We start from the raw sequence: 15198 nt of genomic DNA, 5'->3' as shown, positions 1-15198 counted from the left end.
CCACAGGTACATAAAATGAAATGAAATAAAATAAACAAGATCATCACCTCACTTCAGACAACAGCCAGGCACCCATGAAGAAAAATGAAAAAGAAAAAACAAACCAGGTGGCTAACATTGACATCAGTTTGACACAACGCTCTTTAGACATTGGGATCAACTCCAACACACACACACACCTTTGATTTTGTCCAGCTTCCCTCATAAAACAAGCACTTTGGTGAGAGTGGTGACAAGACAGGAGTTAAGAACAAGAACAACAAAATGTCACAAACACCCTTCATTTTGCAGTGTCACGTGTTCAGATTACATGAGATGCATATATGGCCGCTGGTGCTCCTTCTCTGAAGCAGACAAACCATCGTAAAGAAAGAAGCATCGTTACAAAGTTTCAAGGAGTCATTACTGCATGCAACAAACAAGACGAGACATTTCATAAACACATGGCAAACACCAGATCACGCCAGCGTGATATATATTTTTTTGTCTGTTTTTTTTTCTTCTCCTTTCTATGCACAAACAACGATAATGAGATGGCATTATTATGACATCAATAGTACATTTATTATTAGCAAATAGCACGTGGTTAATTTCATGTCCTTAAATAAGAACCGCTTGCTCGTTAACTCACTCGACTGCGTCTTTGACGATCCGATCAACTAAATCGTGTAAAACTGCCCTGAATATTTTGTCCTTAAAAGTTGTACGTACCTACGAATGGATGTTTTCAGGGAACCAAAGTCAGTATTACTCAAGAATGATTAATAGAATTATTGCTGATGTAAGACCGTGCTGATCTTTGATGCTTTTCTATTGACTTCCTCGTAAAAATCAGTTGATGTTTATTCTGTTATTATGTTAACTGATCAGACGGGGGGGGGGGGGGGGGGGGGGGGGGTTAGGGAACCACTTTTGAATGAATTTCATGCCTCTTTGCTTTGGTAGTCCAAAACCCAGTGTTGTGGGTTACAGTTTAGGAGAGAAAAAAAATGGATATTTGAGTGCTTTATTAAAAAAAAAATATTTTAAAAATATGTTTAAGCGCTCCTTATGTCAGTACCAATAGGAACAAAGGCAAAATCTGATTCTCAGTATGAAATGAGGGGAAACAAAAAAGAAAGTAAAAAAGAAAAGAGAAAGCCATATATATTTCAGGTCACAGCATTTTGTTTTCAACAAAAACAAACCAAAAAAAAAAAAAAAAACCAAACCAAAATGGTTTTATTGCATCATTTAAATGCCTTCAACGTAAATGTATTCTAGACATATCACACAAAGTATTAAAGTGTTTAATAAGTGCAATGCAGAGCTCCATCTGTAACTACACTCATGTGCAAATACCACTCAAGGAAATATGGTGTTCTCTTGCCAGATTATAGGCTTATATAGTGGAGTATAAGAGCTTTGAACACGTTGATACGTAAGCCCTTCTTCACGCTGACGTGTGCGTCTCCATGTACGTGCGCACCAATCGGAATTTTGGAGAACGCCTTTTTAATGATTTGCAGCACATTAAAAACATTACATAACGTTATTACACTTAGTCTCGGAGGTGCAGTCGGTAAGAAAGCACGACTCTAATGGTTACATTTTACAAAATTTGCGATGCAATTTGAGGATTTTTTTGTGCTTTTTTTTCTTTTTTTGCGGAAAACTAGTCGAATCGGCCTTTCGCAGTGATGTTTGTTGGTAAATGAGACGTATTAGCTGTACTCACGTTCGACACATGTGAATCGAACAGGTTGAACTGCGCGCCGCGATGACGTCGCAAGACGTGTCTCGGACGAAATCTGCGGAACATCTGCGGTAATTTTTGAAAAATCGCAAGCTCCTCCGAATGTCACGGAGGTCTGTTTGATTACGGGTCGATTTTTCTGCGATGGCAAAATGGTGAAATACTGCAGGGACTGAAAATTTAGTGGTTCAACTAGAATCACCGTTAGCAAGGACAGTCATGACATCACCTTCAAAAAAAAATAAGGTCATTTTGAACTCGATGGCCGCAACATGTCTCAAAAAAGTTGGGACGGGGCAACAAATGGCTGGAAAAGTAGTGTTACTAAAAAGAAACAGCATTAGGTTAATTGGCAACAGGTCAGTAACAGCGTCCCAACTTTTTTGGAACTGGGGTTATATTATTTCCAACTGTTGACGCCAGTGTAGTTTATTTGATTAAGGCTCTGCTTTAGAGAACCAGTGCAGAAACATAAAGGCTGATATGCACTATGATTAATACAGAGACTGATTGAATCTAACGTGAACGTGTCAATCTCACGTAACCTGATATTTGGTCGGAGTTACATTTGTTGGATTTAACTGAATTCGATTGAATGTACATAATTCTACATAAACTACATAAAGTCAGGATTTGGATTTGAAAGGCCAAGTCGTTTCAGTAACGATGTGAAATGTTAGAACTGTTTCCTGTGGAAAAACCGAACACGTCGTACGCTACAGTCCCAGGTGCTGAGCTGGAAATAATTCATGAAGAGTGATGTTATTGCACAGGAGCATATGAACACTGATGGAGCATCTTTTTTTTTTTTTTTTTTTTTTAAATAAATAAAAAGTAACAGAACACAACAAACATGCAAATAAAAAATTCGATCAAATACGCTTTCGTGAAATGACAGACAAAAGAAATGAATCCTGAATTATTAACTAGCACCAGTAGATTTTTACTCCCACACCTCTGCGATGGTTAAAAAAAACCAAACGAAACAAAAAGACAGTCGCATTGAAACACTTGAAAGAGAAAAAGGTTGGAATAAAGGCGTGGCATGGACGGCAAAATATGTACATTTACAACAAAACCGAAAACAAAATGTTCTACAGCTACCGAGGAAAAGACGTGTAGAACTTGGAAGATTTCTTAAGAGACTGCAGTGAAAAATGAATATATTCAGTCCACACACTCACACACCAGTGCAGATAACATTTACAGGCAATGCACTGGAGCATATATTCTATATTCTTTAGTCAAACTATATACAAGTTGAAAGAAAGGCAGCCCTTTTTAAGTGTGAATAAAGTTTGTTGTGAAGCACTACTTTAGATGCAGACGTTTCAAACTTGGCCGGTGATTTCAACCCCGAGCCTGAGTGCTTGTCCTGCACGCACACGCACGCACGCGCGCGCACACACACACACACACACACACACACACACACAAATATTTCATTCTTTCCATGACATGCATACACATCATCTACAGGCATAGACCTGGAGACAAACTGAAATTAAAGGTGCTAGCTGCACCTGGAGCTGGATTTACAAAAAAAAAAAAAAAAAAAAGAAAAAAAAAAAAGAGAGAGTGCTCAGAAAATGAATGGCATTAGCACAGACAAATGCCACAATGCCACCCGAGAAACCGCATGTTGCTGAACGTCTCCTGCCGTTCAGCACTTTCTAGTCCTTTGTAGAGCCCATACAGCTTTGGAGAAGTCTCTTTTCTCGCATTTTCACCCTGAAAAAAACATCTGGGTGGGGGGGGCGGGGCTGCCGCCTCGACTTCTCCGACCCGCAGAATCTGGAGCAGGACGGTGCTTCTCTTTTTCCACGCAACCTTCTGAGGAACGCAGCTCCAAAGATGAATGGGGAAGTAGATCAAAACAAATGCAAACAATCGTTGTCTTTCTTTCCAAATAAAAAGTGACTCCTACGACTGCCCCAGGGGTCAAAGGGCAGTAAGGCCGAAGTTACAGCGGCAGTACATCATGCCACTGGAGTCCAGCCAGCTGTCCGAGATGGGGTCGTAGCGCTGTACTGTGTTCAGGTAAGATGACCCTGAATGACCCCCCACCACATAGAGGCAGTTGTCCACGATGGCCGAGCCGACCCCTGTGTTAAGAGATGCACAGCATAATCAAAGGGCTTGCTCTGGGAACATGCTGTTGTGTAAAGGTGTCTTAAGGGCCCTAGATCTGTAATGTAATTTCCGTTGATTTCAGCCCTAATGCGATAGGACCACTAACAGATTGTTGTTGTTTTTTTTATGAGCAAAAGTTGATCAAGAGAGTTGAGCTACACCAGAGGTTCTCAACCTTTTGTAACTAAAGTCCCCCCCAGCCTCCCCTATCACGTGGCACGCTCCCCCCCCACCCTACAGTGGAAGAGACCAGGTATAATGATTATATATTTTATGTAAAATCTATCTATATATAACATAATCTATAATCTTTTTAGATAGATTTTTTTTTTTTTGCTTTTGTGTTTTTGTACTTTTTTAAAAAAATTACCTTTCATAACTTTTATGATTTTTTAAATAATTTTTATAAAACTATATAACAGACAGGTCTGGAAGATGAATGATCAAAAATGTTTCTGAACACCATAACTACTTTGAACAAGAGAACTAGGTTGTAATAACGTGGACTATTTTACATGTAAAACATGTTGCATTCCAGTCGTCGGACATCGTTCTAAAAACATTCGCATATGAATGATGTAAATTGGGACAAAGGGCACGTCTCGTTATCCATGACGTTGTTAAATCAATCATTAGGACACCTGCTCTTGCTTCTTTTTACGTTCAAGTCTATATCAGCTGCCGTGCGATCACCGGGACGTGCTGCTCCGGCTCTCAGCCTCTCACTGAACAGAGCAGACGCAGAGAGAGGTGTGAGTGCAGACTAAGCTCTGCCTCTCCCCAGCAAAAAAGAAAATGCAGAAGGAGAGGTAACGCGGGGTTTTTCCATTTACGCACATTCTATTTGAAAAGCAATAAAATACACAGAGCACCCAAATTATGACCTGTCTGTGTTTTCTTTCTTGAAAACAACTTGCGCTCTCCTTCCACCCCCCCGTGTTGAGAACCACTGATCTATAGGATAGGCGTGCTAGATTTTAGTTGGAGATGAAACCCGTTCGTGGTGTCCACAAACTTTTGGCTATAGATCGTAGGTGGATTATTATTCCTCACCTGTGCGGGGTTCGTTCATGGGTCGACATGCTGTCCACTGGTTCAAGTGAGGGTCGTATCTTTCGATGCTGGACAAATGTGACACGCCGTTATGTCCGCCAACGACAAATATAAACCCTAATATGACTCCCACTCCAAAGTTTATCCTTTTGTTAGCCATGGGTGCTACCATTTCCCAGGAATCCTTGCTGGGGTCATAGCGCTCCACACTGCACAGAAACAAAAAAATATATATATTAAAAAAGGTTTTAAACAAGAACGTTTATATGTAATATAAACAGATTCTTTAAAATTTCCATTTCCCCAGATTACATATAGTCCAAAACATTACAACAGACCAGTTTTGGTAAGCTAAGAGAACAACAAAACAAAAAATACATTAATAATCCAACCTACTGAAGTATTTGCGTTTGCACTGTTAGAAACTGTGGACTCGCTCGGAATCAGTGTGGTGCCATGATTACAACACACCAACTAGGGCAGTGCGATTAATCGAATTTTCGATTTCAGTTTCGATTACAGCCGCCGACGATTATGCAAAGAAAATAATGAAGATAAAACGATCATTGTGCCGCGTTCCGTTTCGTGATGTTCACGTTTTGTCTTTTTAAAAACCGCACGCCATTTTTCTTTACAGCGGCGCGCTTTCGCCTCTCCCTAAAAGGCCAAACTCGCTCCCCGCCAGGCTGCGGCATTTTTAATTCAGCTTGAGCCAAGATGACAGAAAGAGAGTCTGGTCGACAAGAAAGCTTCGACCGTTTCAGCCGTTTGGAAACCATTTGGTTTCAAGGAGTCCGATGTGGAATGAGAAGAAATGGCATCGTTGGAAAACTCCTTTCCTCTAGCATCATGACAGCTGGTCTAAATACGCTCATTTCCTTTCTAGAGCTCACTAATAGTGAGAAACTACAGGCCGATCTAAACCAGGAGACAGAATTTCATCGGCAAAGGAAGTTTAAAGTTAATTTCTCGCGATACGATTCATGTGACGTGCGGAAAATGCAGAAATTACATGCAAAAGTATGAAAAAACCCAGAATGTAAGTAACTATCCATAGCTCAAACAAGTACAGAAAGTACATGTAGAGGTATAGTGATCAAATTTATTTTTACATTATTTAAGCGTTATATTATATATATATATATATATATATATATATATATATATATATATATATATATATATATATATATATATATATATATAAAATATTTAACTTTGTTTTACTATTTTTTTCAGTTGAATTATATTCAAGGAAATCCACTGTTAAAAATACAATAAAAAAAGTTTTTGTTCAATAAATGTATGATGTTTCCACAGTCAATGAGTAATCACGTTTAATAATTGTGATCTCACTATTGACCAAAATAATCGTGATTATGATTTTTGCCATAATCGAGCAGCCCTACCACAAACATTTATTTTAAATTTAAATAAATAAATAAATAAATAAATAAATAAGTGTTCACAGAAACAAATTCCCAACCTGTAGCGACAGTGTGCTCTCTAGCTATAAACAATACCTCATGAGAGAAATCTCGGGTCAAGGAGACAGCACAACAAACCATCTCTCCAGTGAGTGAAGTCGTGAGGGGTCACAGATTTCAGTAATAGAACTGTACAATGTGTTCTGCTTTTTGCCTCGCCTGTTCTCGCGTTTAGAAGAATGGATTTGCCTCTGGTGGATTTGTCTTTGGTGATTTGAACACTGGGAAGCTAATAAAACCACTTCACTTTTGAAACCAGCTGCTTGACATGATTCAATATGTTATACTCCACCTGTATGTCCTGTACTGGGGTTTTTTTTCACCTCCTAGAAATTCTTTAAATAAATAAATAAACAAACAGATAGATAGATAAATGCACCTCATGGGATCCAGGAAACTCACATGTACACCTACAAGCACTGAAACTCATAGATTAGTCTTCACCTTGGCCACCAATCAGACAAAGTCACTGGACTGAGTGGACACAGTTCAATGTTTTGGTACATTATTAATCTGACATTGTTTTCAGTTTCCTTGGCTTGACAGCTCTACAGGCAAAAATGACACAATAACACTCCTTTTTAATCACCTCTACTAGATCATTTCATATATTCTATGACGTTCTAGAAGTAAGACTTTTTAATCTATGAAATTCGTCCGCTATCATAATTACCCAATGTCACTTTCAAGGAAGCAAAACCCTGAATTGCTGATTTTACATCATCAGTGGCCGTCATTTTTACCTACACTCACCGAGCACTTTATCGTAAGGCCTCGCTTTTGCTCTCGAAACAGCCTCAATTCTTCTTGGGATGGATTCTACAAGATGTTGGAAACATTCCTTTGAGATTCTGGAGATCCTATGTTGATATGACTGCATCACACGACTCCTGCTGTGAATCTCCAGTCCTACCACATCCCAAAGATCTACTGGATCTACAGTTCTACTGGATTCAGATCCGCTGAACTCGTCGTCATGTTCATGAAACCAGTTTGAAACGACTTTTGCTTTGTGACAAGGTGCATTATCATGCTGGAAGAAGTCATTAGAAGATGGGGAAATTGTGGTCATGAAGGGATGCACATGATCAGCAACAATACTCAAACAGGATGTGACATTCAAGCGATGATTGATTGGTATTAACGGGGCACAAAGTGTGCCAAAAAAAACATTCCCCACACCATTCCACCACCTCCACCAGCCTGGACTGTTGACACAAAGCAGATTGTGTCCATGGATCATTCTGTTGGTGCCAAATTCTGACCCTACCATCTGTGTGCCTCAGTAGAAATCGATATTCAACAGAACAGGCTATGTTTTTCTATCTTCAACTGTCTAATTTTGGTGAGCCTGTGCCCACTGCAGCCTCAGCTTCCTGTTCCCGGCTGACAGAAGCAGAACCTGACGTGGTCTTCTGCTTTTTCAGCCTGTCCGCCTCAAGGTTCGACGTGTTAAGCATTCTGAGGTGCTTTTCTTTATTGCACCATTATGAGTAAACTATATAGACTGTTGTGTGTCAAAATCCCTGGGGATCCCCATTCTAATGGAGCTATAATAAATTCATTTTTAATTACATTTAATCCTAAATTTATTTTTGTATTAACTTTTTCCTTCATTTATTATTATTATTATATTTTCTGTATTTTTTAAAAATAATTCTGGTTATTTTTAACTTTTATTTATTTATTCTTTTATTTTTTCCATTTATTAAATCAAATGTTATATTTACCAATTATTACATTTATGTATCTATAATATAATATATAATATAATAGGATATATTTATTGATTTATTTTTAATTTCTGCAGGTTTGGTCCTCCATACAATGCTGTTTCCGAATAAAGTAAATGGCGCACTTATATAGCACTTTTATCCAAAAAGTTTTACACTGTGTCTCATTCACCCATTCACACACACACACACCAGTGGTAGCAGAGCTGCCATGCAAGGCGCTAACTTGCCATCGGGAGCAACTTGGGGTTCAGTGTCTTGCCCAAGGACACTTCGGCATGTGGAGTCATGCAGGCCGGGAATCAAACCGCCAACCCTACAATTAGTGGACAACCCGCTCTACCAACTGAGCCTTAGCCGCCCCTAAAGTAATAAGTGAGTGTATATTCACGCTGATATTTAAAAAGTCACTTTATAATCATCACAACATGGACATGTTTTTTTTTTTTCAGAATAAAACCTCATTTGGTCTTCAACATTGCAGCACTGATATTAGGAAATATTGTTTGGGGGAAAAAATCATGAACTTTTCAGTTGATAAAAGGAAAATTCATTTACCCATCATTAGATAAATGAAATATTAAAGAGAAGCAACCATATCTCACCTGTTCATATGAGCAGGACCGTAGCCTCCAATAGCATAAACCGTACCGTTCAGCACTGCGGTGGCGAAGCAACTGCGTGATTTGGTCATGGGTGCAACAGGCTGCCACTCTTTCACCTTGGGTACATATTTCTCCACTGACTGGAGGTAGTACTGACCATCATAACCTCCTAGTGCATACAGCTCCCCTGCTAACACCACCACCCCTAACGTACTCCTGGACTCCGCCATGCGCTCCACTGAGGACCAGGTGTTGCTGTCTGGATCCCATCTCTCCACAGTGTTCTCATGCCGCCTGTAGCTGATGCCCTGGCGCACGTGTGTGGCAATACCACCAACTACATACACCTTCTGGTCCAAAACGGCAACGCCGAATTCACAGCGGGGCATGCTGAGCGGGGCCAGGCCAATCCACGAGTCTGTCTGAGGGAAGTACATCTCCATACTGCCAAAGAGTGAGCAACATAAGAGAGCGATATACGTCATTAACCAATGACTCCCTAACGGCACAGAATCAAATAACCCACGTACATCCCTAAACCCTAGAACAATAATATTAATGGCTGAAAAGCTTCACAAATTTAGAAATGGCCCCATGAATGAATGTTTACTCTGCTCACCTTTCCAAAGTGGCAAAAAGCCCCGCCTTGCCTCCTACTGCAACAAGAACCTTCGGCGCACAGCGTGGTCTGGTGGACAGCACCGTCTGGTAGGAAAGCCGGTGCTCTGGCATGAAATGGTATTTAAGGGCCTCGTTGAGAAGATGTTTGCATGCGTGGTCGTCCCGGACGAGGTGATTGGCTTCGTAGAGACGCGTCAGGAACTTGACGCTGAGCAAAGGAAGCCGCACGCTGTGTAGCAGCTGAGCCAGGTACTGCTGCCTCTCGCTCAGATCATACTTGATCCATGACTCGAGTGCGTAAAAGACCGTCTCCTCCGTGAGCACTTTGAGGCAATCGCTCGACACAATCTCATCCAGCTCCTCCCTGGTCAGCTCGAAGAACTCCTCTGTCCGGCAGACCTCCTCGAAGTTCTCGCAGATGAACTTGGTGGCTGCCAGACAGAGGTCGTGGCAGCCATATGTCTCGGCAAAGCGCGAGATGCCGATGCAGTTCGCGGCGTCCAACTGGCTCTCCAGGAAGCTGCAGCACTCTTTTAGCACCAGTTTCACCTGGAGGAGATTGGCAGCTGGGAGGAGAGACTCCACGGTTTCCTGCGAGATGAAAACCGTCCCCGTGTACGCATATTCCACAATGGCCTAAAAAGCATGACAGAAAACATTTAAGGACTGCACGCTTTATAATCAAGTAATTATGCTACATCTAAAAAAAAAAATAAAAAATTTGAAAGACGCAGCTTTCTCTGTTAATCCTAAAACTATTCGTCACTTCATTCGGGCGTGAACCAGTTTGCGTGTTACCTGTAGTGCAGCTTCATCGATGCACTGAAACTCAACCTCTGAGGTCTCCTTCTCGGATAGGTTGCCTGTAAACATGGCCTTGAAGTATGGGCTGATGCTGGCCAGCACCACTTTGTGCGCGTGGATCTTGGCATCGCCCACGCGTAGCACGATGTCGCACAGTTCACGATCTTGCCGTAACAGCTGTAGGCCTTGCAGCAGCTGCTCCGAGTGAGGCCGCGTCAGACTGGCAAGCATATAGGACTGGGCCTGCTGGTCCATCTGTTAAGAAACACATTGCATCACTGTAGCGTTTATCAGCTTCCGAACTGCTCGGAATCCCTCGGCTACAAAACCGACCGCGTGAAGAATCCGACGGCACGGTTTGTAATGTTTGTCCATCATAATTAGGCGGCTTACAATTTCGACTGCTGACCCATGGAAACATTGTGGCAGAGTGCGCATGAGGCATTACTGAGGCTGACAAGAGTGTATGTAATCTTTATTGATATCTTCCCTTTTTCAATAGTATATGACCCAAGCGAGTACTGTCTGATAGCCAGCACTGATATTCTCATAGTAACTGAGCCATCTCTGTTGCCAAGTTATATATAAAACAGACAAAATGGTGAACTTTTATGTTCACTTGAATGACAGTCACTGTGTCAGTCACCAACAATAAAAGCAAGAGCTGTCGATCACACTTTTTTTTCCACGATTTTGTGCAGAAATAAGCAAACATATAAGAGAAAAATATTGGCTGGGGAGACATGGGCAGCGAGGCTTGTCTGTTCTGCAATGAGAACTGGAGGTATAGTGCAAAAAAAGTAGCTATCATAGTGTTTAAATTTTTGCCCTGGCCCTCCCATATAAACAAATAAATAAATACAAAGGATGGTAAACTGGATTCAGGGATCTGCTGCGCATTACAGCAGATGAACTGGCTTTCCTCTTGGATTCTCATTGGCTGTTTCTCAGCTCTGTTCTTGCTACTAGTACCAGAGGGGCTTGTTCACACTGAGCAATTCTTCGCTGAGAAAAATTGAACACGCTTCAAAATATTGGAGCCTTGATGGGGGAAAAAAAAAAAAAATTAACATCACGAGAATTCGCTGGTGACTGGGGAAATCGCGTCTCGTGCATTAGCCTTAACACGTGATCGCGGCATAAAACATACCAGGCACGCTCTGTACCGAACAATACCAAACCTGCAATAAACACTGTTCCAAAAGATTTGTGCATCCTTTATCTTGTCATCATTGTAGTTGTATAAAAGGAGCTGCAATTACATTTTACATCACTTGGGGTTTTTTTTCCCTTTAAAGTGGTCACAATAGGTTCTAACAGCTCAGGACATAATAGGACAGTATTGTTTGTACGTGCTCCTCCTTCACCCAGCCAACTGTGTCAACAGTGAATACTGCTGCTGCTGTAGGAATAGCATCTCTGGAAAAAGACGGTCATATTACAAAGACGGAATGAAAGTCTTTTTAAAAGCGGTCATATTCCTGAAGTTTAAATTGCAACAAACAGTAGGCCATTCAAAAGGTAAGTAAACATATAAAGCAAAAGCTATTAACTGTGACAAGAAATTCTCATATACGCAGTCTTTAATACATTTTTTAAGTAAGAAATATGAATATCCTCATTCAAATGACCCACCCTATGAGCCACTTTTTTGGATCTCATTAAGTGTAAAGCTGGTTTTACACTGTGTGATAAAGACGATTGATTATTAGGATACTTGTGACACTGTACGAGATGTCAAATCTTGAATCAACTCTCGGCAGGATTCTATAACAGACTGTGTGAGAACACGTTTCGTTTGTGCCAGAAAATAAAAACAGTTTGGAAACCTGCCTTCCTGTCTGGAAGGTTGGTTTGTCAGTCATTTATTGGACACACCCCCAACATCCCTTCACACCCGAATAAAGTAGAAAGTATGCTTCACGTTTTATGCGTACGATAGGAACAGTGTAGAGTACGCGTTACGCAAATTTCATCATTAACAGAGTACATGCGCCACCTGACTTTTCTAACCGCACATAATCTGCACGCGCAGGTCGCCCATGCACGTTTAATTCTTTTGCATTCATTTAACTGCTCTACAAGGTGGCAACATTTACCCAGGGCCGTTGATTGTCAAGGTAGTTGAAGAAAAAATGGAATAAACAGAAGTGACGGAAATGAGCACAGGTTAGAAAGTACCCGCATGTGTAATTCTAGCCTTAAAGAGTATAAGGATTTGTATATGTGTGCTAATCATGGCGAGAGATTGCCCAAGCATTGTTCTTCATTTTGTTATGATTCTTCTTCGTTGTCGTTCTTCAGTCCTTTACTGCTCTGTACTGACTCCAGGCCAGGAGGAGTAATGCAAGTTGTCATAATGCACATGTGTCTGCGCATGTGTCAACGGCCTGTGTAGGCATACATGTCAAATGGAGTATACGTTGAAAAGCTATGCGTATGACTGTGCGCATATGCGTGAAAAAATGAAGTATACCAGAGGCTTAAATCATTATGAGGAGAACTTGCATTTTATAGAGTTGTAACTTGACTTTAAAACAGTTGATATAGCTTTATTTAGTTGAGGGGGGCGGAGCTTTGTGTACATGGGTAGAAACGGGCGTGGTCTTACTCCCATTACCACTCATGTACACAAAGTTCCGCCCCAGAAAATTCGTGGCTCAACTAGAGTTAGCATGCTAGCAGTACCAGAGTCCCCATTAGCGAGGAATGCCATGACATCACTTACAAGCGAAATCAGACGTCCAACTGGCTGAAAGTTAAAAAAGTTAGAACTCTATAAACATGCATCTTCTCCTCATAATGATTTATGAGGATGTGATGGGGGGTTGGGGGCGTGTCTATAAAATAACTAACAAGAAGCCAATCCAAAGAAAAACAAACTAGGGTTTTTTTCCCCATCTACGTAATAAAATTGTTCTGAGACAATAGCATAAATTTTTTTAAATCATTTCTACATAATTTCCCACATTATTTGTATTAGTAAGAAATGAAAAATATTGACTATTGAACTTTTAAAAGGATGCAGTCACAGGGAATTGCTTTGTTGTTGACTAGAAGCTAGGAAACGCAACTGTCCTAGGTTCTAGCTCATAAATGACAGTTTAACACCCAGCATGATGATAAAACGCTACAAGACTCCGAAAACACACCGTTTATTATTAGTTAACAGCTCAATTATTGTCACTCCAACATAAAAATTTATAAAACAGTAGCTATCAATAACCAAATCAGCTGAATTCGGAGTATGACATCCAAGTTAACTTCAGCTAGGCGGTTAAAATTAGGTCGCTAACATGCTAGCTATTAGTGGATACCGTTGGCTAGCTACAACTGTTGCTAAAAATAAACATTGCTAGGCTACATGCACTAGCGTTAGCAACAAAGCTAGTCGAACACCGTGTTGTTTTTGTTATTTTTCTGTTCCACGGTGGCGTTATAAATATTAAAGATGTCAATGAACTGCTAGTGAGTACCTGTATCCAGGGCTGCTCTCGGACGGGTGGGTGAGTGAGATGTATTGCGATAGTGGAGGTCTTACACGGCACCAGTGGAAGAAGCCTCCAGCGTCTGTCTGCAAAACAAACACAAAAAAGGAGGTTCGCTTCGCCTGCGTCACTTCCGGGACCACAGAGCATCAAAAAAAAAAAAAAAAAAACCAGCTCACGCGTCTGACGAAAACATGAGAACCCGCACCAGCACGCAATCACGCCATAACACGTGTATATGACTTATTCTACAGAAATGTGCAGCTGATATAGTTGAATTTATATCTGCAGAACAGGCAATATAAATGCTTTCAAATGTCATTTTGATGATGATATTTTATATAATATCCACTATAATAATAATAAATTAAAATTTTTACATGTATGGCATTTAGCACACACCCTTATCCAGAGCAACTTACAGAAGTGCTTTAAGGTCACTATCAATAAATACAGCCTGATATTGGTTCACTAGGTCAGCGACCCTGTTGCGGAGGTAGTATAGTATGAAAAACATATGACAAGACAAGTATTGTCTTTTTCCATTGGCATAATTAGGGTACATTTTCATATACCGTTGTACTCAGTTGCTGTAACTATACCAAACATTCAGAAATTAGGGGTGTAAACCTCAGGCTTCCAGACAATACATCCATCTATCCATCCATCCATTTTCTATACCACTTATCCTGGGTTGCAGAAAGCCTGCAGCCTATCCCAGGGAGCATCGGGCACAAGGTGGGGTACACCCTGCAAGGGGTGTCCATTCACACACCCATTCATACACTACGGACACTTTGAGCATGCCAATCAGCCTACCATGCATGTCTTTGGATTGGAGGAAACCAGAGTACCCGGAGGAAACCCCCGCAGCACGGGGAGAACATGCACACACGGTCGCAGCGGGAATTGTACCCCCAACCCTGGAGGTGTGAGGCGAACATGCTAACCACTGAATTGACAATGCCACTGAATCTGCTTAATACAATATGATTCCAGTTCATAAAGCAACAAATATTTTTTTAAAAATTTGGACAATACCACATACAGTACAATACGATATGATGCAATTCAATTTAGTAGCCTCCATTCAAAATGTGGCCAACTTTGTTCAGAATCTGGAGTTGTCCTATCATTAATTCACAAATGATAATAATGGACAGAAGGACTACTTTCAAAGTATTACAGTTATAGGCAAATCACCTTGCATTATTTTTTAGTTGAGCACAGTGGCTCAGTGGTTAGCATGTTTGCCTCGTACCTCCAGGGTTGGGAATCCGAATCACGCCTCTGCCCTGTGTGTGCGAGTGCGCATGTCCTCCCTGTACTTCAGGGGTTTCTTCTGGGTACTCTGGTTTCCTTCCCCAGTCCAAAAACGTGTTGTAGGCTATGAATTGGTGAGTGAATGTGTGTGATTGTGCCCTGCGATGGGTTGGCACCCCATCCAGGGTGTCCCCACCTCGTGCCCTGAGTTCCCTGGGATAGTCTCCAGGCTTCCCACGACCCTGTGTAGGATCAGTGCTACAGAAAATGGATGGA

The 15198-nt window shown here is 41.0% G+C and overlaps 1 protein-coding gene across 2 annotated transcripts; it reads right to left on the bottom strand.

The window, feature by feature from the left end:
• Positions 1-878: 878 nt before the first annotated feature.
• LOC128612638 (kelch-like protein 28) lies at positions 879-14056 on the bottom strand. Of its 2 annotated transcripts, none has more exons than XM_053632953.1 (6): positions 13648-14056; positions 10166-10426; positions 9366-10003; positions 8747-9190; positions 4922-5130; positions 879-3840 (listed from the first exon to the last, which is right to left on the bottom strand). In XM_053632953.1, the coding sequence occupies exons 1-6, from the start codon at positions 13807-13809 to the stop codon at positions 3677-3679; spliced, it is 1878 nt and encodes a 625-aa protein (XP_053488928.1). In that variant the 5' UTR covers positions 13810-14056; the 3' UTR covers positions 879-3676. The 2 variants fall into 2 exon arrangements, 1 of the variants encoding a protein (XP_053488928.1); XR_008386771.1 differs by lacking the exon at positions 879-3840 and adding an exon at positions 6445-8504 and having other exon boundaries at positions 5049-5130.
• Positions 14057-15198: the final 1142 nt, after the last annotated feature.

This window comes from Ictalurus furcatus, chromosome 9 (genome assembly GCF_023375685.1).
Source record: "Ictalurus furcatus strain D&B chromosome 9, Billie_1.0, whole genome shotgun sequence".
NCBI lineage: Eukaryota > Metazoa > Chordata > Actinopteri > Siluriformes > Ictaluridae > Ictalurus > Ictalurus furcatus.
This window is presented reverse-complemented; position numbering and strand designations above follow the sequence as displayed.